Here is a 22,901-nt window from a genome sequence, read left to right on the forward strand (position 1 = left end):
ACCTGTAAACATCGAATGTAACTACAATCCCTGAACGACATTACGTTCCATAATAGAAAGTTTCATTTGAGACAAAGATCCGAGCATTCTATCGGACATCACCACATAACGGAGGATGCATAGTATGTAAACTCTTTTCGGTATATATACTAGAATATTAAATTTTCCATTACCCAAGTCAAATTCCCATTACCCAAGTGCCACTGAATGCTTCACAAACTTCTTTCCTGCATTCATTTTTGACTTTGTGCAGATTTATAGTGACTGATGATCTTCTTGGGTCTCTCAATTGAGGACTGGGAATAATATCCCTGGACGGCTCCCATTGCGAATTACAAAATGGGCCTTAGGAAACGACATATTACGTGCGAATGGAAAATTGGCCGTCGAAAAAAAAACTCATTTCGTCAACGACTTGCCTTCTACTTAGATTCCAACCCTAGTCCTACACACGTAAACGAAGACTCATACGGAGGAGGAAATAAAAGAAACGCCCAGAAAATCCGAGGTTAAACATGTCGCATCAAGCTCCAATTCCATTCAAATGGCCAAAGCTGCGACGGAAGTCTCTCGTCTGAGCTCGACAATTTGCCCGTTGAATTAATTCCAGTCTTTTTTGTACTCTCGTTAAGCATTGCGCAAGTCAGAGTCACGGCGTGAGCAATTCACATTCTCGTAAGTTAGCGTGCACTGGATCGTGGTTCCTGAAGCCCCACCGAGATTGATTCACAATTGGACACTATGAGTAGCAAAGCCGTACTTACCGAATACTGTCCTTTGACGGTAGGAAAGGTAGGCAATGGCTGAATTATTCGGATAGGTTGCGTTTTTTTTGTATTGTGCATATTCGGTGTACTTTTACGTTCCTCCAAATAAATTATCGAACAAATTTTCAAAATAATTTCCCAGAACAAATTTGCTGGGAGTTACGCCTCTTGCTATCATACTTCAGTTTGTTTATTCATATGCGATATTTATTTGATTATATTCTTGGAATAATATAAATAGTCACCGTCGTCCACTTTTAGGAGATAAAGCCTTTGTAATAATTAGTGTGAAGGACATAAAAGCATAAACTATGAATTTGCGTGTTCTATCTGCACATAGTTTTTTTTAATCCACTGTTGTCGGTGGAATGCATGAAAAAAACTGCGGGCCCAAATTGTTGGCGGTTACAGCTGGTAGGAGTGCTCATATCACAGACCCTGCCAAGCATTTCGTAGACGTAGACGTTGCGACGAATAAACGGCATTGTGTCAGGATCTAATGGTATTTCTCGAATTTAAGTTTATTGCGGATCAAATAATTTATCGACTATCAATTTTGTATCTGCAAACTTGGAAAAATCCCCGTGTCATTGATAATTAATAATACACGTAATGCCTCCCTTGGAAATGCGTGTATTATCGTTACTTCGTATCAAATTTAACTCATATCTCGGTATCTTTCAAGAGACGTTAATATAACCGAGCCTTTTTCCCGTAAGCTCTTTCATGATCGAGTCATGTGATATCTAATGCTCATGTTAATAATATTTTAGGAAATAAACTGGAGTCCACGGGGTGCAAAAAATTTAATCTTTGGTTGATACCACGATCAAGTTCTATATTATTTTCGCCGATGGGGAGAAATACGAATTACTATGTGTTTAGTCTTTCATGTACAACCCAACTGTGGATTCCCTCAAGCATGAGCGTCGCCCGCAGTCGGAGAGTGTCCAGAGGATAGTCCGAAAAAGAGTGTCCAGGGGATGCATTTATCGTTTGCGGAGTATTCTGAGACCTAAGATACCTCTTTTCTAAGTTATGAAGAGCCGCTCGAGGCCAGATGAAGGGGGTAAGAAAGGAGATAGTGTGTAGTAGCATGCATCAGCTGTAATCGACAGCTCGTGAGATTTTTTCCACGCTAACTCACCTAGACTGTTCTCTCGGCGGTTGTTAACCTTCTCATCCCCTCAATTCCCTCGTAGTCACGAGAGAGCTCCACGGCGATGGAATCCCACGATATTTTCTTTTTTAATTATTCGGGGAACCGTGTGAAAACGTTGTTTCCCTCTTTCCAACAGCCGGGGCGATACTGAGCATAAAGCACTTTCGTTTTCCACCAAAGTGCTGTCATCATTAAAATCATAGTGTGAAACCATATCAGTCTAAATGTGTGCACTGCCTGGGATCGCGGAGACGGTCTAAATGAGGTTACCGGAGCGTTTAATTTTCCTCAACGACCAACTCGATCTCAAAGGCCAAATAAATTGCTTTCGAGGAAGGCGTGGATGAAATATAGATAACGCTGCTGATCGAGGAGAAGAACTTGATAATAATGATTTTAATAATAAACCAACCACAGTTATCAACATGAAGGTCGGTTTGATTGGTGAGGGTAAAGTTAACCTAGTACTAAGCCCAACGGAGTGTAATTCAGGATTGTTTTTATTTTATTTTATTTTATTTATATTAACCCTGCTAGCCACCACCAGGGTGTGTGGCAGGGGGTGAATACACGCCAGAATAATTTTACCCGTACATGACCCTACTGCGGTCGAACAATGTTATTATGATCCCCTATCGTTCGTGGAAAAAATGACACCTTTAATCTATCTTTTCTAGGAAAGACATTTCCCCTCCCCGTGCCGCCTATAGTTTCCTTGGAAGAGCTGGCACCCATAGAATCACACAGCTTGGATGAAGCCAAGCGTACCAAAAGGCGTCTCCAAGAATTGAACTCGGTCCTTCCAGTCAATACTCCTACGCTCTACGCACTGAACTATCATTTGAAATATTTCGGCACCAGAATTTATATCACTGAAAGGATGCCATTATATTTTTATATTAACCAGGCAAATTATGTGATTCGTTTTTCCAGTCAACCGGCAACAAATTTGTACACCTTAAAAGAAATAGCCCACATTACATCTGCATGGTATTCTGCAAGTCATCGGGAAGGTGTGTGGCAGGGGATGTAACCATACCAGGAATTTACAGCACACGAGCAGATAAACACCATGCATGAGACAAAACTTCAGAAAAAAATTCCGACATTTTAACCACTTATCGGATAAGAGGAATAAATTACCCTATAGATAAAGAATTTAGAATGTTTGAGCCCCACAATTCCACCCATCTCTCTAAGAATGTTTCTCAAAATGCAGGTTCGTATGCTTTTGATAAACAAGCAAGCCATTCATACATTAGCGTTTAGATGACTTTGGGAAGTGACTTTGTTTCAATACATGGAATGCGCATTGGTGGTCGCGAGGACCACCTTTCTCCCAGCATCCCTCGAATGGTTATCTTTTATTTATGACTCCGAGGTGCACTCCGTAGAGTGATTTTCCCCTCCAACGACAAGCTCCACTTCGAATTTAAAACTAATTTTCCACGGACCGCGGAGCGTAACGAAATAATGTTAGGGTGTCTCAACTTTCCTCGGCGTTTCAACGAGACACCCTGTCGGTCGGTATACGGCTGAACATGGCCCAACAAAAATTTCTGGGCAACTATAATTGGTTTCAGTTAACTGACCTTCAGTCAACTCACGAGGTACAGCCGTAAAATTTCGCACACGACGGGTTGATAAACACTCGGGATGAGTGGAATTTCGCATGAAAGTGTGCACCTTTTATGATAATGCCCCGGACTAACTGTGCATCCACCGGGGGGGTCAACGACTCCGTTCGGAAGAAAAAGAATCTCGCTATTCTCGACGAAAAAGAAAACTTCGAAATCGTTCAAAAAAACTTTGGCGGAACGGCTCTCGCGGTAGGAAACGCGGCGGAGGCAAAGGGGGAGAATAAATTAAAACGGACCGACACCGACGAGGCGGATTCGGCGAGGATGTCCGTCTCCTAAAACCCTTCCAAAACCATTCCACCTCGAGACTAACAAAAGACCCCACGCTGTGGCTTCGAAAAAAAATAAAGAGAACAAACGACAGGAAAATACTTTGGAAGTGAGAAAACGGATAAGCTCTGCGCGCAGGAGGAGACGGCACTCCGGGGGTCCCACTTCGGACGTAACCCTTCGTTACAACCCCTTCTCTCATGCCTCCTCACCCTACAAGCCTCGGGTGGCGGTGAAGGCGAGATGATCCGAGTGTGGAGATCTGATGGGGGGATAAGAGCGAGCTAAGGAGAGAAAGGAAGAGAGAGAGAGGGAGAAAGAACGTGCATGAAGAGGGTTGAGATTGCGCGGAGTCGAGAGGGGGCAATGATCGCAATGGGGATGCGACGGCATTCACGCACGCCCCGCGGCACCCCACGGAGGCGGGTATGGGAGGCGGGGTGGGGGAGAAGGGGTGGCGATACTCACGGCTCTCGGCGCCTCCCTCTGTTCCGGGTGGAGGAGGCTGAGAGGGGGTCGGGCGAGGGTGTTGGGAGTTGGGGAACGAAAGAAAACCCTTCCTCCCGACGGACCGCCGCTTCTCCGGGAATACCTGTAGAACCGGTCTCGCGGAAAAAGTGCTTGGGGGGGAGGGTAGGAGGATCGTTGACCTTCGCTGACCAGGGGACAAGAGGAGGGGGCGGCGGGGGTGTGGGACGGGAGGTGAGTCTGCTTGGTGTGGGGGGGGAAGGGGTTGGGACGATGGGGATGAATGCAATAATACCCGTGCGCACCCCACGGAGATGGATTTGTAAGGAGAGGGGGCGGGGCGGCATAGGATATTCTTTTAAGGTGTGGGAGGCTCGAGGCGGCAGAGAATTATGGTTCCCGCGGGGGAGGCAGTGTTACGTGTCGGGGGAGGGGATCAAACGTGGGAATAAGGAGCTAGGGGAGGAGGGCGCTGGCAAGGGTTGCATGAAGGGGAGTGGAAAGCAATTACTTTTCAGTGCGGAGGGTGGAGACTGATTCAAACCTACGTACCTACTCCTTAACCCCTGCCATCACCCCGCCAGACTTTAATCCGTTGAATTATGCATAAGTGCACACGTTTCGCACCACTTAACACTAAAGCATTATTGTGGCAAAAACAAGTGCCATTATTCATGTCAATAAAAAAAAGTCAGCGTGTGCGTAAAACGAAATGGGTTTTTGCATTCTGCAAGCTTTTAGTCACAAACTCTTGAGAATAACATCACTGTACGAATGCTGTGAAACCTTTGAGATGCACAGGTATGCCTCCTGTACATTTCATACACACCTGAAGAGTTTTTAGTGCTCAGTGCATGAACGAGATTTGCATGAGACAAAATAACATCACCAGTGAATTATTAACTCTAGTATTGACTTAATTCCACTTATATGTAAAAGTTAATTACTTTTTTCACTTTCTTACTACAGCTACCAATTCTTTGTGGTATTCAAGTCCTCAGATGCGAACATGTCTATGTTGAATAACCATTTATTTAATTTTTCACCATTAATGCTTGACGAATATTTGCTTTAAGAGTATCAGAGGTACACCAAATGTTATCTTATAATACTGTTCTCCTTTTCATGCCTCCTTAGGAAAAATCTATATTATTTAGGATACTTGTAAAAGAATAATATGTAATAATTATAAAACTGAATATATTAAATAAAAAAATTAAATAAGAAGTAACTTCAGAATTTTTACAATGTATACCTTTCTAATTTTTTCATTGGTTTCCTTGCGCATCTGTCCTCACGGTGATGTAAATAATGTGTTCGCCTCCAAATTAAATTCATCTTTTATATGATTATTTTCTGGGAAAAACATATTTATATTCATTGGTTTTTTCAATGCTCCACATGAATAAACTAATTTTCTATGTAATATTTCCATAATTTCCATGTTGCTGTATTTATTATATCATTCTTATGTCATAATTCAAGCAACATAGATACGGTAGAAATGATTCTTATCACAATTTATCCATTTTCTCTCTTTCAATTTTATTACTAGATTATGAGAGTAAATTGTTTGAAACTTACATTTCCTAAGCAGGTCCCTGAGCCAGTGTCCAAGGATGCAGAGGGTCCTGAAGTGTACAGTTTGCACGTTCATTCAGATGTGAAGTTCCGTTATGCCACCACAGTTGTCACAAGTCGAGTTGTGAACAGGGGAGCCAAAGCAGCAGAAATAACATTTCAGTTCGTCCTTCCAGAAAAAGCCTTTATCTCCGGTTTCCTAATGTAAGTAATGATAAATGAGCTATTGAAAGGATCTGCATGCACTGACCTGTTCAAATTTTTAGGTTTAATGGTATGAACATATTCCGGCTCATGCTATCGCACAAATTACTCGGTGCATTAATCAAAATCCTCAGGCATAAGCATGCATTGTGGTGGATGTTTAAAACATATATATAACTTATTTAGTTTGATATGAAAAAAAAATTTTAAGTCAATAATGATTTTCTATTAAATAAATATTACCTTCATTCCCAAGATTCCAAGGGTTACATTATTTCTGATAGATGAATTCATAGATTACATCTATAAAAAAAATATAGTGTAGAAAATTTAAGGGTATGGAATGAACATATCTATTAGTTCTTTTGTTTTGATTCAGTTTAACATAAGAAAAATAATATTTGTAACTCCCAAAACCTCCTGTGAATTAATGTTGCCTGTTAATGAATAATTGGGTTTTTTTTAATTGGTGTATATGTGTGTAATTATGTTATTAATTTCTCATTAATAACATTTCTCTCCAGCACCCGCACCAATAGTTCATCTATTAACCCTCTCACCTCACTCTAAATCCTATCTCCTCTCCTCTTATCCTTCCCTACTCATCCCAGTGGTCACCTCTTTCACACAGATGAGTATTGACCACTGAAACATTTTTATTAAACCTGTTGCATCTATTCTTCTCATTTTTGTATAATTGTGGTGGGCATGTCAATTCATTGTGATGTTAAGTGCTGTATTTGTGAAATTATTTGAATATTGTAAATATCAGTTGAATTTCTTATTCATAATTTATTAAGGAAAATAAACAGAATATTAAATGAAAGATAAGAGTGTTTGAGCATTTAATTAAAATTTACCATAAAGGGCTCATATTTTATTTATAAGATGTTTAATTCTTAATGATTGGACTCTTTGGGAATGACATATTTTATTCATGGAATCAACCTAATTTTATTAAGAATATATGCTATTCTTTGAGTTTCCAGACAAGATTAGGCATTGATTTAAATTTACTTATGTTGAATGAACTGTGTCACAATGCCAATAGTGGCTCTAAATAAATTTCCCTTTCATTCTAGAGAGGTAAGAGAAAAAGTGTACAAAGCATACGTGAAGGAGAAGGAAGAAGCCAATAAAGTGTACCAGGCAGCAGTTGAGCAAGGGCACACGGCTGCTCAGGTGGCCGTCAGGTGAGAACACTTTCCCATTTAAAAATAAAATTTTATATCCTATTTCAATGATGAGGGCATTTTCTAATTATGTTATCATGAAGGTTAAAAGGAACTGTGTCCATGTGCCTCATGACTTCAGCGAGTTAGTTATGCTTTTCTGTGTCACCAAACTCTATTGAAATTTCTAATGTGGAATATATTTCATAGATCTTACCAACGAATGATTAAATATTGAACATTTTCAAATTAAAATTGTTTCAATGTAGTAGAAGGGTATAGTTAATGTAGAATAGGGTCATGGGTGTTACTTAGTGAAAACATTTCATTTCCATTATGATAAAAGGATTACACAAGCCAGTTTTAATTTAATGCAGTGACCTTTGCTTCAACACCATATGCCACTTTCAAGAACCTTATCAATGACACAAATGCTTAATATATGGTTAGTATGTCAAATTAAGTGCAAAGATTGACTGTACTATTCTTAATTATTATGGAAATACATTTTTGAGAGCTTAACAATATTTTAATTTCTAAAAGTAAGTATGATCCAGAGTCAGTCTCCCATTCCACTCCTTTATTTAAGCACTTCAAGTTCTAAAGTCTCTGTGAGTGACTCTGAAAATATTTGCAAAAAAGCCAGCGTCACTCAAGGTGGCTCTTTCCTCAATGGTTGTGAATATAAATAGCAATTAAATAATTCTTATTTTATGCTTTCTTCTCTTCTTTTGGACCTAATTGTATAAATATTATTCACTTCCAGCAAATTATTATAAATAATAATTTTTTTACGGGCATTTTCCTTAAATTCTACATTTCTCTTTAAAATAGCCTGGCAGTTTTTGCAAACAAGCTATTGCACATGGTACTCAAAGGGTCAATATATATTATTGAATATATTTTAAAACAAAATAATCAACAATATATGCATACTTTTCCCCACAAGCATTTGATATGTACTCCAAATAGGTGTATAAATTTTTTCTTTTTAGTGCCAGAGACTCAAACTTGTTTGCTGTGTCTGTGAATGTTGAGCCTCAAACCAAAATGACTTTTAACTTAACTTATGAGGAGCTGCTTACACGACGTCTTGGCCTTTATGATCATATTATTCACCTCATCAGTAGTGATAAGGTATGTTAATCCATTTATAGCGTACATCCACCATATTTATAGGCATGAAAAATAATTCCATAAAACCCTAGGTATGCATCATCGCGTATGAATACTTCACATTATTAACAGTAACTACGTGAAAAATTTTCATTTATGTGTTAATTAATTGAGACAAGGCAGAGACTTTCATAGTTCTGGCATACTATATTGTTCTATATCAGATAAAGTAACTAACATCCTCATAATTTAATAGAGTGGAACAAGCACCTTGCATACCAAGTAATTTGCATGAAAAGCAAAATGGTTGACCCTGAAAATGACTTGCTTAAAGAGTTACTTTTTGTATAACTAGTGGCAAGGAGAGGGAAATTCCCCAAATGATTGTGTGCCTGCTACTTTAGATTATCTTTAGCCCTCATTCCGCTAGCATCCAAGTGTCACAAGTGATCACATATTTTTCCAAACTTGTGTTCAGGGCTATTATGGATTCTTTGGAGCAAAGTTAAAAAATATTGTGTGCACGATTATAAAAATCACCCCAAAGAAAAATCTGAAGTGAGAAGAAAGCCATAAAAGAATAAAAATAACGATTGAAATGGAAAGTTAAGGCATCGCAGATCAGGAATAAGGTGTGAGCATGGCTGATCTAGTATGCACATCAAAAATCAGCCGACATAAATGATTTGCATTTTCGTCAAGGTCAAAGACAAAATTAAGTGGATAGATGCTTCAAAGAGAGTGACAAGAATGGGCATGTAATTTATTCTCAAATTTTTAAAGGCTCTTTTCATTATGGATAAAAGAAAGCAATTGCTATGCAACACTATGAACAAGAATATCATTTGTGAGAAGGGGAAATTGGTTTTTGCCGACTTCATCAGAAGATGCGAGGAGAGTTATCGGTTGAAGAAGTAAAAGTATTTAAGAGTAGCCATGTGTGGCAATTTGAAAATCAAACCCCAGCTTGTTTACCATTCAGAAATTCCATGACCCTTCAAGGTTTTTTAAGTCCAAAACAGATGGCTAACAGAGATGTGGAGGTTATGGGAAACTGACATGCACCATGTGTACAAGGAATCACCCTGATAAGGCAGTGGTGATGCGCACCAGAAATTTAGTCAAGAATCATTTTGAATCGCATTTTTACAAAATTTGGAAGGGTCAGCAAACAAAAATGCTTCTATACAGCTTCTAGTAAAAAGGTATTAGGCACGTATTATAAATAATTAACAATTTATTTAGATTCCTTTTTGCTTTTACTAATCAAGTTTGCGCATTCCTGGTTGCTTCATTCTGCGATAGAAGAAAATGTGGAGGTGATCCATGAACCTAAACAATGTATACATAATTTTCTTTGAATAAACTTTGTGCATAATTTAATTTTTTTGGCATGGAATACATTATCATATTTTACATTAATTATTTGCGGAATTTTCATTCAACAAGTGTTTTGCTATGCCAGAAAGATTGGAATGAATTATGCTCGTTGTACGAGGTTCCACTGTTTTATAAAATGCTTATATTTGCAAAATTTAGAGTATTTAAGGTATGAATATATGGACAATTTCTGATGAGTGCATATTTTCGATACTGATTTTGTATCACTGGCAAAGGATGTTTACCTTTAGAAGTAACAAAAGAATAACAGACAGTATCGATATGAAATCTTTTATACTGGCTCCGTGGAAAATTTAATGTGTTATTTATATATTTTAAAATATTTTGTCTCTGCAGTTAATTCGTGATATGAAAGTGGAAGTTGCAATTGAAGAACGTCAGAATATCACAACTGTCAAAGTACCTGAGCCTGCTGGAAATAATGACATTGATAATGTTCCATCAGGTAAGACAAAAATTTCACAAATTTTCTTTTGAATTTCATATGGGTTTTCATTTCATTCATTGCAATTGTCATACAAATGGAAAAGATGTATATACAGTGAACTATCTACGAGGGTCATCCGGAAAGTAGTACCCGTTCGTGCCGCATGAAGTGCTGACGACGCGAGTAGCCGCTGGACGAGGTCAGATAGCTTCAGTGGCTTGTCTGCCTTCTCTGAGCCAAGTTGCGTGACGCTAGCATTGCCTGTGTTGTTTCTGTGATTGTTTACAATGTTTAAAAAAATTGAGAACGCCGCCAGTTGTGAAGTGAGGGCAGTGATTAAATTCCTCAATGCAAGAAACGTTCGCCCATGTGATATTCATCGCCAATTAAAGGAGGTGTATGGAGACAATGTAATGGACGAGTCGTCTGTTCGGCGGTGGTGTCGCAACTTCAACATGGGGAGGGGGAACACACACGACGATGAGCGTTCGGAGAGACCGTCTGTCATTACAGACCAACTGGTGAGCTCAGTTGACGAATTCGTGAGGAACGATCGGCGCGTCACAATTGATGACATCTGTGAGCATTTTCCCAATGTTTCTCGAACAATTGTTCATGAAATTGTTAAACACCATCTGCATTATGCAAAAATTTGTGCAAGATGGGTCCCTCGCGTATCTCAATGAGCTGGCGGCGAAGGACTATGCAGCAGGAATACAGAAACTTGTCACACGTTATGACAAATGCCTTAATTTGCTTGGAGATTATGTTGAGAAGTAGTTTAAAGTATCCTCTTTCAAATAAAATTTTTTATGTTTGTTAATATTTACTTTTGTGTCTTTATTTCACGAACGGGTACTACTTTCCGGATGACCCTCGTACTTTTATAACTGATGAATCAGATAAACATATGTGAATGATTAACAAGCATTTCCTCTGAAATGTTACTCTGTTAACAAGTTCATTTGTATTGTAGATAAAAACTTTATTTGATATATGCCATTTAGTCATTTATTTTTTTCAGTGTTAAATGGACCCATAAAACTTTTCTTGAATATTTCTTAGCACCAAATGTATCGACATATTCATGACCTCATTATATTTCAAGCAATATCAACATAAGTGGCAGACCCAGTTACTCATGTTCAAGGCCCTGAGATGGACATCGGTATTGCTTTACTAAAAGCTTGTAAATTATAACGAACAAATCAGAACAATAAGTCTTGTGATGGAGATTTTCCAAATAATCATTTTTCTTTGGGTCCTTGGCTCTCACTTATATTCTCCATTTCTTACCAATCTTCAGGCATACAGTCCACATCTTATTACTCTCATTATCTTATCACTTATAACTCTTCCTCTTGATGAATCGCAACACTGACTGTATCCTGTGAGAATCTGTCATGTGGTGAAACTTTGGTTCCCACTTAACTGTGCTTTTCATATTGTGCTATGAAAAAGATATTGTTGATGTAATCAGAAAACCCCTGTGTTAATGGGTTTTGGGTGAAGGGTCACTGCATCAGAAATAGAGGTTCAAGTTTTCAAGCGTCTTCTTCCATCTCATTACCAACCAAATAAACAGTTTTCCTGGCCATGAGCATCTCTGTAGTTGGTACTCCACTTCATATAGAATGATATTACTCTGTGATAATCTCAATAGTATACTTATTCAAGCATAAAATTGTGCTTTGTCAATAAATGCCCTTCTGTCAGATACACTCATTCAGAGCAGTGTTTTTTACTAGATTTTTTTATTTTAAGTAAATAGTTATCCTCCCAAATGAAAAACTAAATTTATGTAAATATGTATTTTTCATCATATTGTTGGAAACCTATCTTTGCTTACTAAGGTATTTCTGCACTGATAATCCATTTCCATTTTTTTCTTTTGTAGAAGAATTGGTTAAAATCACCAGGCCAACACCTACAAGTGCTCTAGTAACATATTCACCATCTTTGGACCAGCAGAAAAAACTTCTTGAGATGAGCAAGAGTAATAACTCTGTCCCACAAAGTATTTCAGAAGAGTCCTCTACACAGCGCCTTAGAGTGCAGTATGATGTGGACCATCATTCTGCCAGTGGAGATGTTCTGGTGAGTTAATATCCCGGTATCAATATTTTTGCTTTTAGTTTAACCATTCGATAAAAAGTTAATAAGTCATGTTGCAGTGATAAATTCTGAAACAAAATAGTTATGGGAATGAAGGTAGTGCAGGGTTGTTTGGTACTGACTCACGTGACCTTCAGTTGGGTCTGGACTTAGACTCACTCACTATAATATGCATAAGATATCTTAGAATAATTTACCATTCATCAGATCCAGGTAGGTAACATAAATGAATGAGCAATCTTTTTGGATTAACCATGCTATTTTCTTCCTAAAACCTTAAAATTTTCATAAAGCTATGGTCGTATAGATAACTAAATGCTTTGAAATGTCTAAATACTTCTAGAAAAAGTTTGCAAAACCTGGGGTTTCTTGAGAGTTTTTAATTTTACAAGTTAAAGTGAAGAAAGATGGATGCAAAGCATTTTGATTGGCGATGGAATATTGAAGAATTTGATAGAGGAGAGAATTTTGAGCAAAATAGGAAGGGGCAGGAATAGGATAAGGATGTGGACAGAATGGAGGAAGGAAGTATATGGAGATGAAGAGGGGCTTCAAGAGTAGGATGTTGGGTTGTGTTTTGTTAAGATAGACAAGGGAATTGCCACTGTAGTGTTTGGTAGCTTGTGTCCATACAAAACCCGCCTTAACTGGTAGATAACCAATAGTATTAATAATTATTCCAATTATTGTTTCCCTTGCATTCATTAGCCCTGAGAATTGATATATTCTCCTCTATGGAAAGAAATACATAGTTTTCCTATGCAATGAATGGATCATTTACTATCAACTTTGCATTTTTTAAATTAGTATCATATAATGACTTTGAATCTGTAACAGCAATCTGTTGTCAATATTAGTTCTTTGCCGGTCTTTTTTTTCCAGTTTATGAGATTAGTTTGATTTTTGAGGAAAATATGTTCTGCTATTCATTTCATGATAGGACTGTGTTCTTGTAAAACTATAATTACACCCTTATAAAAATGACTGAATAATAAGGACAGTGTATTTTACATTGTGAATAAATGCAAATAAGGAATGAAAAAAAGAGATTCTGAATATATATCCGTGTATCTCATGACCATATGTTTTACATATTTTGGTTACCTATACTTCCACATGCATCCATTGGCATGGATAATCATGATTTCACTGTATTCTGAAAGGCATATTTCTAATGTCAATATTATTCACAATGTGCCAATTGTAATTTTTTCAAACCTACTGAGCAAATATTTGTTTCTGTTAACTTCCCTTAAATGTACTTTATTAAAAAATAATTGATTTGAACTACATAATTTAAAGATGATATTGAGAGGCACAGTACTTCTAGTTCATGATCATGTGCGATATTTAACAATTTTTAAGTGCCTGATAATCAGAGCAAACTATGCTCCCAAAAATCATTATTTAGGGGATTGAATTCAGTTCATCAATTTCTGTAATTATTCTTACTCAGATTTTATCCTGCATCTATATTCCTGGCTTCATAAAATGGCGTTAAATGCTACCTCCTAACACTTAGTTGGGCAGATGTTGTTTAAAGTGACAGTATAAAGTCCTTAGAAACATTGTGTGGGCATCCATAAATGATTTTTGTTGTAAAAGACAACAAAGAATATTTTTATTACTGCACCTATAAATGCCTCACTCAGTCAATGGAAATCATTCTGCGTAATTGCATACCAATCACCAGAATTGAATAATGACCCTTAATAGTCAAAGCTTGTTGCCTAAAACTAAGGGGGGGGGAAATTCGAATTCCAAAATTCTGCCTATGTCCAAGGATATATAATTGAAGCTGATCCAAGTTGAATATAGCCTGTATATTATTATTAGTATTTTACTGGTTAATTTAGGTTTTGTATTTACATGGTCTATACAATTGTACAACTCGAACAAAATGCCTCTCCTAACAAGAAACAATCTGACATCAGAGGGTACAGTAAGTTCGTCTTCATCTCCATATGCTTCTTTCCTCTCTTCATTCCATCCAACATGCCTATCCTATTCCTTCCCCTTCCTCATTTGCGTTACATTCTCCCCTCTATCACAGTCGTCAGCATCACATTGCCAATCAATACGCTTTGCATCCATCTTCCCTGCTTCCTTTGGATTTCTCCAAACAATTCTCTCTCTCATCCCACCATGCCTAGCACCTCCTTGTTTGTTTTATTTATTTATTTATTCAGTATTAGTCCGAAAACAGCACATTTTGGCCTTTTCATCGAACTATTAACACAGATAACAATGATCACATTTACAAACACCCAAGCCCTAGATGGAGGGAAAGTCACCCAGGTGGGAATCGAACCCGTGACCCTTGGAATGGCAGACGAGGACGTTACCCCACCGCCACCGGGGTCAGCAGTCGGTTTTCCTTTCTATCCACTTCATCTTATTCATCCTTCTCTACATCCACTCTTCAAAAGCCTTCAATCGGTGTATATCATCTTGCTTCAATGACAATGTTTCCACATCATACAAAGCTATGCTCTATATCAAAGTTAACCTCCTTATTCAATGTCCCTATCATCAATTCCTTCCTTCTTGTGAAAGCTTCTTTGCTGAATGCAATTCTTCTTCTCATGTACTTACTACTTTGATCATTTTGATCCAGAACACCTCCAAGATAGGTAAACTGTTCCACCTGCTCTATTTTATGAACTGCTATTTTAATATTTAATTTAGCCTTCCCCTTTCTCAAAAACTGCATAACCTTTTTGTTCATATTTATTCACATTCTATATTTGTCGCACTGGCTTTCCAATGCACTCAACAATGTTTGTCAACCTATGGCTGACTGGCAAGCTAAAGCTTGATCATCAGCAAACACATATTCCTTCCAAAATCATCTTATACATACAATAGCTTCCACAAGTTTAATTAGCATAGTTTTTAGGATCTTACTCAAATCACCAAATATTGTCTGGATCATTGTTCAACAATGTATACTAAAAGTTAAAAATGTCAAATATTGTCAGAAATATTTATATATTATGTTATATACCTATTTAGTTCCTACATGGTGTGCTTGAATGACTAATGAAACTATTTCCATGGTCATAGTGAGTGTAGTATGGAGTTATTTCAAAGTTGGTTCTACTCATGGTTAGCATGATGTGTGCAGCACTTCAAGCCAATCTATCTAGTTTGTATAAAAAAGAACCTATACAAAAGTACCTTGTCAATGATGGTGAGTTTATCATTTTACTGTCCACCAATGCATTAAAACATAAGAAATGGGTAATTTATTGTATGAAGCATTGAATGAACATACAGAAATATTATAGAGCATGTTATCCACAATCCCTCATCTTTTCTAAATAGATGCTTCATTAATATTCATGACTTCACACGTTAAATATTAAGAAACATTAATTGGGAAAGCCAAAAATAAAGTGCTCACTAGAAAAATTACTGAAAAGATTTTTTTAAATGATCCCCATGATCTGACAACATATCCATTTAGTAGAAGGTTAAACATTTCAGGAAATGAGAGTCAAGAACCACTATTCTAACACAAAAGTATGGCATCTTAGGCAATATGTAAATGTAGGCAATTGAGGAAAACATCGAAGAATAGTTTTCATACAGAAAATTACTTCATAAAGCAATGATGATTACCTTATTTCAGCATAATAATTAATTATTTTGCATTAATGTAATCTATCTTTGAGGTGCTTAAGATTAATCAGTTAAAATATAATTTAATGGACCAAAATAAATAAATTAAAAGTATGAGGTTTTGGATATTAATCAGCTAGGTGCATTTGAATGATTAGGAATGAGCATTGAGTAAGATGATACCATTGTATTGCTATTGAAATATTTGGAGCATGTGAATCTTTGGACTGCAAAATCTTTACTGAATTATTCCTACTAAAATTATTTTTACACTATTTTTTTCATAATTTCGAAGGCATAGAAGCAGTGTATTGCCAGCAGTGATGAATTTTTTTCTATTTTCAGCTACGAGATGGCTACTTTGTCCATTTCTTTGCACCAACAGAAGACAGTGTTGAAGAATCAAGGAAACGTCATAAGCATGTCATCTTTGTCCTCGATACTTCTGGATCAATGTGGGGACGAAAAATTCAGCAGCTCCAAGAAGCTATGGCACTCATTCTCGATTCCTTAAATGACAAAGGAGATTACTTCAGCATTGTTCAATTTAGTGATGCTGTGCAGGTTAGCAGACATGCATTTAAATATATGTAATACCATGGATTTAAATATCATTGTACCTCTGAAGTGGTGAATATTTTAACTGAATATACAATTTTTGCAATTTTTTCAGGAATGGTCTCCTTTGACAAGAGAGTCAGAAACCAGCCAAGGAATACATCTGGTTACATCACAAAATATCGAAAAGGCCAAAAAATACATCAAAACTATGGAAGCTTATGGAGGTGAGTTTATTTCTCAGTTATTTGCAGGGTTTTGAATACTCCTCTTCTTATGGATTTAAGCTTGTCTAACATAATTATATAGGATTATGTGGAGGCTTATATTGCAGATATATTTTCAATATTTATGAAAAAAATAGATTGTACAGTATATGTGAATACTACACTGAAAATGCTCTATTTTATGATTTCTAACATCCGTAGTAAAACCCCACTAGGATGTTTACTTTGATATTTTAGTGGATAATTCTTTGTGGAAACTTCAGATATGAATAATTCAGTAGTTTACTTCAAATATGTTGAGTGCCTCAGGATCATGTTAAAAATATATAGGTCCATTAAGGTGACAAACATTTTTTGATGAGAGATACATGGGCCATTGAAGTTCTCAGGAGGGTATGTGCAAGAAAATAACAAATGAGATAAGATACTGCTCATAAAACTTGATTTCTACTTGTAGCATGTAGAATATATACATTCACCAGGACAGGTCCTCATTTGGCAAAGAATGTGGCTTGCATATAATTAGCCCACCAATCCCATCAACAATCAAACACAATGAAATTGTTGAAAGAATACCAGCTCATAGCTAGTCTTGCTACATAACAGAACATCATTCATATGTGTCCCACTTACAACACTCTCCAAATTACTTTGATGATAAATGGTACTGCAGAGGTGTGCCAACAACCATGATTTACAAATTGATTTGAACAATAAAAAGATTAAGGGATGATATGGTAGTATTTGAATAAACTTAATACTGAAAAAAATGCAATTTTTCATTGGGTAAAAACTTTGTCATCATCTACTCCAACTACAAGCAGTCTCATTTATGGAAATCATTGTTATTCATTATGTTTACATTCCACCTGATTATGCCAGAAGCTTCTCTTCCTCTTCACTATGATTGCATTGCTAAATGGAAAAAAATTGTATCTTAAAAGTGTTATCTAACTGCATCAAGGATTCCGTCAGCATCAATTAGCAGCAATTTGGCATTCCTCTTCTTTCTTCGATGATGTGATGCATTGATAGTTGTAATTGTATTTTTAATCTGTTTAATAACTGCATTTTTTGCTGTTACTCATGTTGGGCAACCCTCCCAATCTGTTCCAAATGTTAAAAAATAACTGTGAATCTGAATAGGATTTTCTCATTTTTGTCAGATTTGGAATTTAGTAGTATTGTCAAAGCCACACAAGATGATGCTTTTATAAATCAAACTCAGGAAGTTCTTACAGGACTGCATTTTCTATTCCATCCAGGAGTTTTCTGAAGGTGATAATTTCAATTATTTGTGTATATTTGGTGTTGGTTGTAATCTGTTCACTTGTTTAATGCTGTTTTTAAACTTCTAATTTTGATGTGTTCTGTATTGCATGTTGTAATCTGCAGACAAACAAGCAATTGAAATTGAAAATTAAACAACTTGATTTTTCCACAGAGAAAATTTTTTATTCTTTTTTTTAATCTTTGTAATTAAAATAAAGGTAAAAAGTAAAAAAAATTCTCTGTAGAAAAGCCAAGTTGTTTAATTTTCAATTTCAATGTGAAGATTTTCCACCAAGTCACACCAGAAACTGTTTTATTTAAACAAGCAATTATTATTATCAGCCAAAATTTTGATAATGGTGTACTCTCATCTCCCAGGAACCAATATTGCTGCGGCACTGCGTTTAGGCATTCAAATTGCAGCACGTGGATTAAGTGGAGATCCATTCCGTAGAACAATTGAGGAGCAGAGCAACAGTTCACCTCTGCCACAACCTCTAGTCATTTTCCTCACAGATGGAGAACCCACTACTGGCGAGACAAGACTTTCTAAAATCCTTGCTGGTACAAGGGCAATGAATACAGAAGCCAGGGTAAGACAGTTATGGCATTACATTATTATTATTACATTGATAAATAAATAATCAATCATAATTATATTGCACTGTAAACAAGTTCAAATATTGTCAAGTTAAGACTCTGTGCAGCAAAGAACACTTAAATAAATCTAAAATCTCAAAAAATCTAATAATATATTGAATCACATAACAATTAAAGAAACTGATCCCTTAGATCATTATTCTTAGGGGTTTAAGCTAAGTTTTTCATTTAACTTTTTATTCTCATTTTTAGGCACCCATATTTTCTTTGGCGTTTGGTAATGATGCTGACTTTAGATTTGTGAGAAAGCTTTCCCTTCAAAATCATGCTTTTGCCAGGAGAATATATGAAGCAGCAGATGCAACTCTTCAGTTGGAATCATTCTTCCAAGAAGTATCTTCACCGCTCCTCAATAATGTTACATTTTCCTACATCAATCCCAAAGTAAGGACATGCATATTTAGCAAATAATTATTTTATGTTCAGGTAATGTGTATTATTCAGAGAACATGAATCATGCATCATACTATTCCTGAAACATACAATAGGAATGAAACCTTGATGATTGTGATACTTTATGCATGCAAATTTCTGGAATAACTGAATTTTGATATTTAAGGTATAGAATTGAACTCCATACCATAACGTACATATATATATATATATATATATATATATATATATATATATATATATATATATATATTGTATATTGTTAGAAGCTTAGTATTCTGAAATGTTACCAGCCATTCTAAAACTATCAAATGGTTAGTCTCACAAAAGGTAGTCCATGCAGCATGTATTCCTAAGTGAGACAGCTGCAAAGGCATCAGACCCCAATGGAGCAACCATTTAAGTGATGTTGTTCCATTAAAAACACTAATATGGAAGAAATGGGTTATTGCCTCAATTACCTAATTATCCCTTGAAATTAAGATGGCCAAAATGGTGAAAATGAGTAAGGGAAACATTAGACATGTTGGGTGGGAATGTACAATGCGAGAAAATGGCATTTGGATTTCAATAATCATTTATTTCAATGTGTTGTTTTATGGTCTTAAAGGTTATGCTTGATGTAACATGGTTTTGGGTCCATGAAAAATATACCCTGACCATGGATCGTAGCCTTTCACAGTAATTTGTTGGTTCCATGGTTTCTTCTTAGGTTGGCCTGTGGAATGGGCTTTTACCTCAACATTTCTCTCATGTTACAGCAAGAATTTTAAGTAGCAATGGCTTCACTAAAAGATGCTGGTAGTGAAATCAGAGGAGTGTTGGTTCAAAAATGATCCACATTCAGCCAGACTCAGAAGCCAACACAGACACTGCTTTAACCATGGGGCCACATCATAACTAACCCCCGGGACTGGTGTACTTTCTCATAGGTGACAGATCAAATGAATAGTTTTTCTGTCTTTATTGGTAGCAGCTGACAGGAATAGGGAAGGGATTCACTTGAGTTTTCCTATTCTCATTTCCAAATAGAACAGCATACACCAATGACTATTTGTATGCCACAGTTTTAAAAAAGCACTTCTAGATGGTTTAGACATGTGAAATTTTGCAAAGTGATGTTTTTAGTTGAAAGTCTAGGTGTACCCTTAAATTCAGAACTTATTTATCATCCAAACATGCACCAAAAATTTGAGGTGAAGTACAATTTACAAGGGCAGACAATTATGAATTATTTTTAATATTCTTTTTGGTATCCACCAGTTACCCTTAATTATGATGTATCAGAATCCTGGGGTGAAATGAATTTAAAGAGCTAGCAGCTGAATACTGTTTATCTGCATGCAATATATCATATGTTACTCTTAGTAGCCAGCTAAATAACTGAACATTACCAATGCTCCTTTTTCAATCTATGGCAAAATTTTCTCTCATTTCTTTCATTGGTGATTTCACCACCACATTATTTATCCACTTTTCATATGCGATGATAATAATTTATTTCAAAATGTTTTTCCCTGGGTAGGTTGACCAGTCCTCATTAACGGAATCAACATTCCACACTTACTTTGCTGGCACAGAAGTGGTTGTTGCTGGAAGAGTAAATGATATGAACGTTTCAGAAGATGAACTGGGGACCACAGTGTCATCTTCTTCCTCTTCAGCATCTATGTCCGTGTCTTCACCACCATCTAAGTCAGAGTCAATGGTTGTGGGTACTAGCTCTCAAGAACCACCTTTACCCCCACTAGAACCTCTCCCTCTGAGTGCTACTGAAGGAACAGAAAAACCTGTATCTTCAACTGGAGGTAGGTTCAAAATGAATACTTCTCTTGCTTCTGGTTCCTGTAATATTGAAATTCCAGGAAACAGAAAGTAGAACAAAACCCCCACACATCATGCTTATACAATATAGTCCAAGGAAGCGTAAATGAGTAATGAAGGTCTACGTATATGGGGATGGAATGGAGACTCTTAGAAATGTAAACAATAACTATCCCATTGCATGTCTTTAAGAAAGATGGGGCAAATTGAATGACTGACTAAGGTTTTGGACTTAGCGGGTCTGTGCAAAGATTTCTGTGTAAATTGCCAAGGGAATTTGGAAAAGATATTTTTTCTGAGGATGTTACCTGCATCAGTTATTAAAGTTCGAAAAGTAACAATTCTGAAAACACAGCAAGTACCAGAAACTAAATATCATAATCAGAAATGCTGTTAGAACATGCTTTCCAGATGAAAAACTTGTTTCTGCCCGACATATTGTTTGCATTGCTAATGGTATCTGTTTGACCTAGCATTTTTTTTTTAAAGTGGTTGGTTGAGTGATTTGTGATAGTCCAAGGGTGGAGCATTGGACTATTGACTGGAGGGTCCGGGTTCAATTTTTGTGTAATTCAAGTGTGCCTCTCTGGGCACCCTCAACTCCACCCAAGCTGTGTGATTTTTTGAGTGTCAGGTCTTCCTAGGAAACCATATCACAGTCACTGCAAACCACTGACTCCCTATCCTGATGCATGAATTTCATACACCTTTGGAATTAGTACTGGGTGAGCTCCACCATCACCCTCCAAACTGACCTTAGGATTGATTACTGTGTTTATGGTTTTTATTGCTGGTTGATCAAATCATAAGCTGAAGGGCTGTACCTTTTTTAAGAGTTACACTAAAAAATTTGGTTCTTATTAGGTTACTTAAGTATTTATGAATGGGTAAAATAACCATGCATTTAAAAAATTACCTGTTTCAGCTCAAGACTCATCCAGTGGAGTGGCTCCAGCTGTGTCTCCTCCCTCACTGATGCATGACATTATCATTCCGCATCCAAAATTCCCTCCACCAAGGACACCAGAGCAGGAGATACGCAAACCTGAACCTGGCTCCCTTGAAAGACTTTGGGCTTATCTTACCATTCGTCAATTGCTCGACAAGGACCTAGCTGATGAAGAGGAAAAAGACCCATGGGAACCAACCACACCTGCCCCTCCAGTCGATACCACCAACACCAGCAATAGTGAGTAAACATTTGCTTTATCCCTGAGGCAGTCCCTTATCAAATTAAGTAGGTATCTAGATATGAATTTTAAACCGTATTACTTCAGTAGTGTAACATGACATTCTGGGAAGCTACTTTAAGTCACCTCCTTTTGATTTCAACTGGATTAGATGGCATAGCTATAATTAATAAGTAAGCTGCATACAGTTAGTGTAAAGAATATTTCACAAAGGAGCAACATAACCCATAAGCCAATAAACATAAAAATGACTGCCCAGTTTATTGAATTCATCAGTTTCAACAAGCAAAGAAACGAGAAAGCTCTCTCACATGTTTTTCTATTAATCTTACTTTGAGGCTGGTCTGTAAAGAAAATTCTATGTATTAAATTGAATCTGATTTGCAACCATGAAATTGAACCGTGCTTTTCAATTAAACCTTTACTTTCTATTCTGAAAGGTTCCAAAATGTCTTCTAAACGTTATAATTCCTATAAATTTGTCACAGTGTTTACAGCCAGTAGTTGATTCAAGTTAATAAAATATCATGTGAAATGCCTTGAATATATATTTTTGCTATATAATATTGAAAACTGTTCAATTGACACAGTTGCAACTTCTGATACAGTAAATTAAGATGAAGCACAATTTCTGGTTAATTTTAAACACTTCACTGAACATACAATCCAAAATGTTTGATGTGCCTTATTACAATCCCCAATGAAGTACTTTTTTCCAAAAAAACATCCATAAAAATCTATCTCCATTTTATATGCACATGGTTTATACTTTCCTAAATTAATGAGTCAATAATTCACAAGTCAAGTGTTTGTAAAAGTTATACAATAAA

At 36.6% G+C, this 22,901-nt stretch overlaps 1 protein-coding gene across 5 annotated transcripts in view; it reads left to right on the forward strand.

Moving 5' to 3' along the window:
• LOC139686782 (inter-alpha-trypsin inhibitor heavy chain H4-like) overlaps window positions 1-22,901 on the forward strand; it is a 67,795-nt gene that overhangs the window by 30,717 nt on the left and 14,177 nt on the right. For all 5 annotated transcript variants that reach the window (XM_071583824.1, XM_071583825.1, XM_071583826.1 and 2 more), the window contains exons 3-13: window positions 5,905-6,092; window positions 7,175-7,285; window positions 8,260-8,401; window positions 10,118-10,226; window positions 12,106-12,305; window positions 16,293-16,511; window positions 16,621-16,732; window positions 18,383-18,597; window positions 18,857-19,048; window positions 20,583-20,865; window positions 21,807-22,070. In XM_071583824.1, the coding sequence (XP_071439925.1) occupies window positions 5,905-6,092; window positions 7,175-7,285; window positions 8,260-8,401; window positions 10,118-10,226; window positions 12,106-12,305; window positions 16,293-16,511; window positions 16,621-16,732; window positions 18,383-18,597; window positions 18,857-19,048; window positions 20,583-20,865; window positions 21,807-22,070 (2,035 nt within the window). The remainder of the gene's footprint in view (window positions 1-5,904; window positions 6,093-7,174; window positions 7,286-8,259; window positions 8,402-10,117; window positions 10,227-12,105; window positions 12,306-16,292; window positions 16,512-16,620; window positions 16,733-18,382; window positions 18,598-18,856; window positions 19,049-20,582; window positions 20,866-21,806; window positions 22,071-22,901) is intronic.

The sequence above is a fragment of the Hetaerina americana genome, unplaced genomic scaffold (assembly GCF_022747635.1).
Source record: "Hetaerina americana unplaced genomic scaffold, ioHetAmer1.1.p SCAF_15, whole genome shotgun sequence".
NCBI lineage: Eukaryota > Metazoa > Arthropoda > Insecta > Odonata > Calopterygidae > Hetaerina > Hetaerina americana.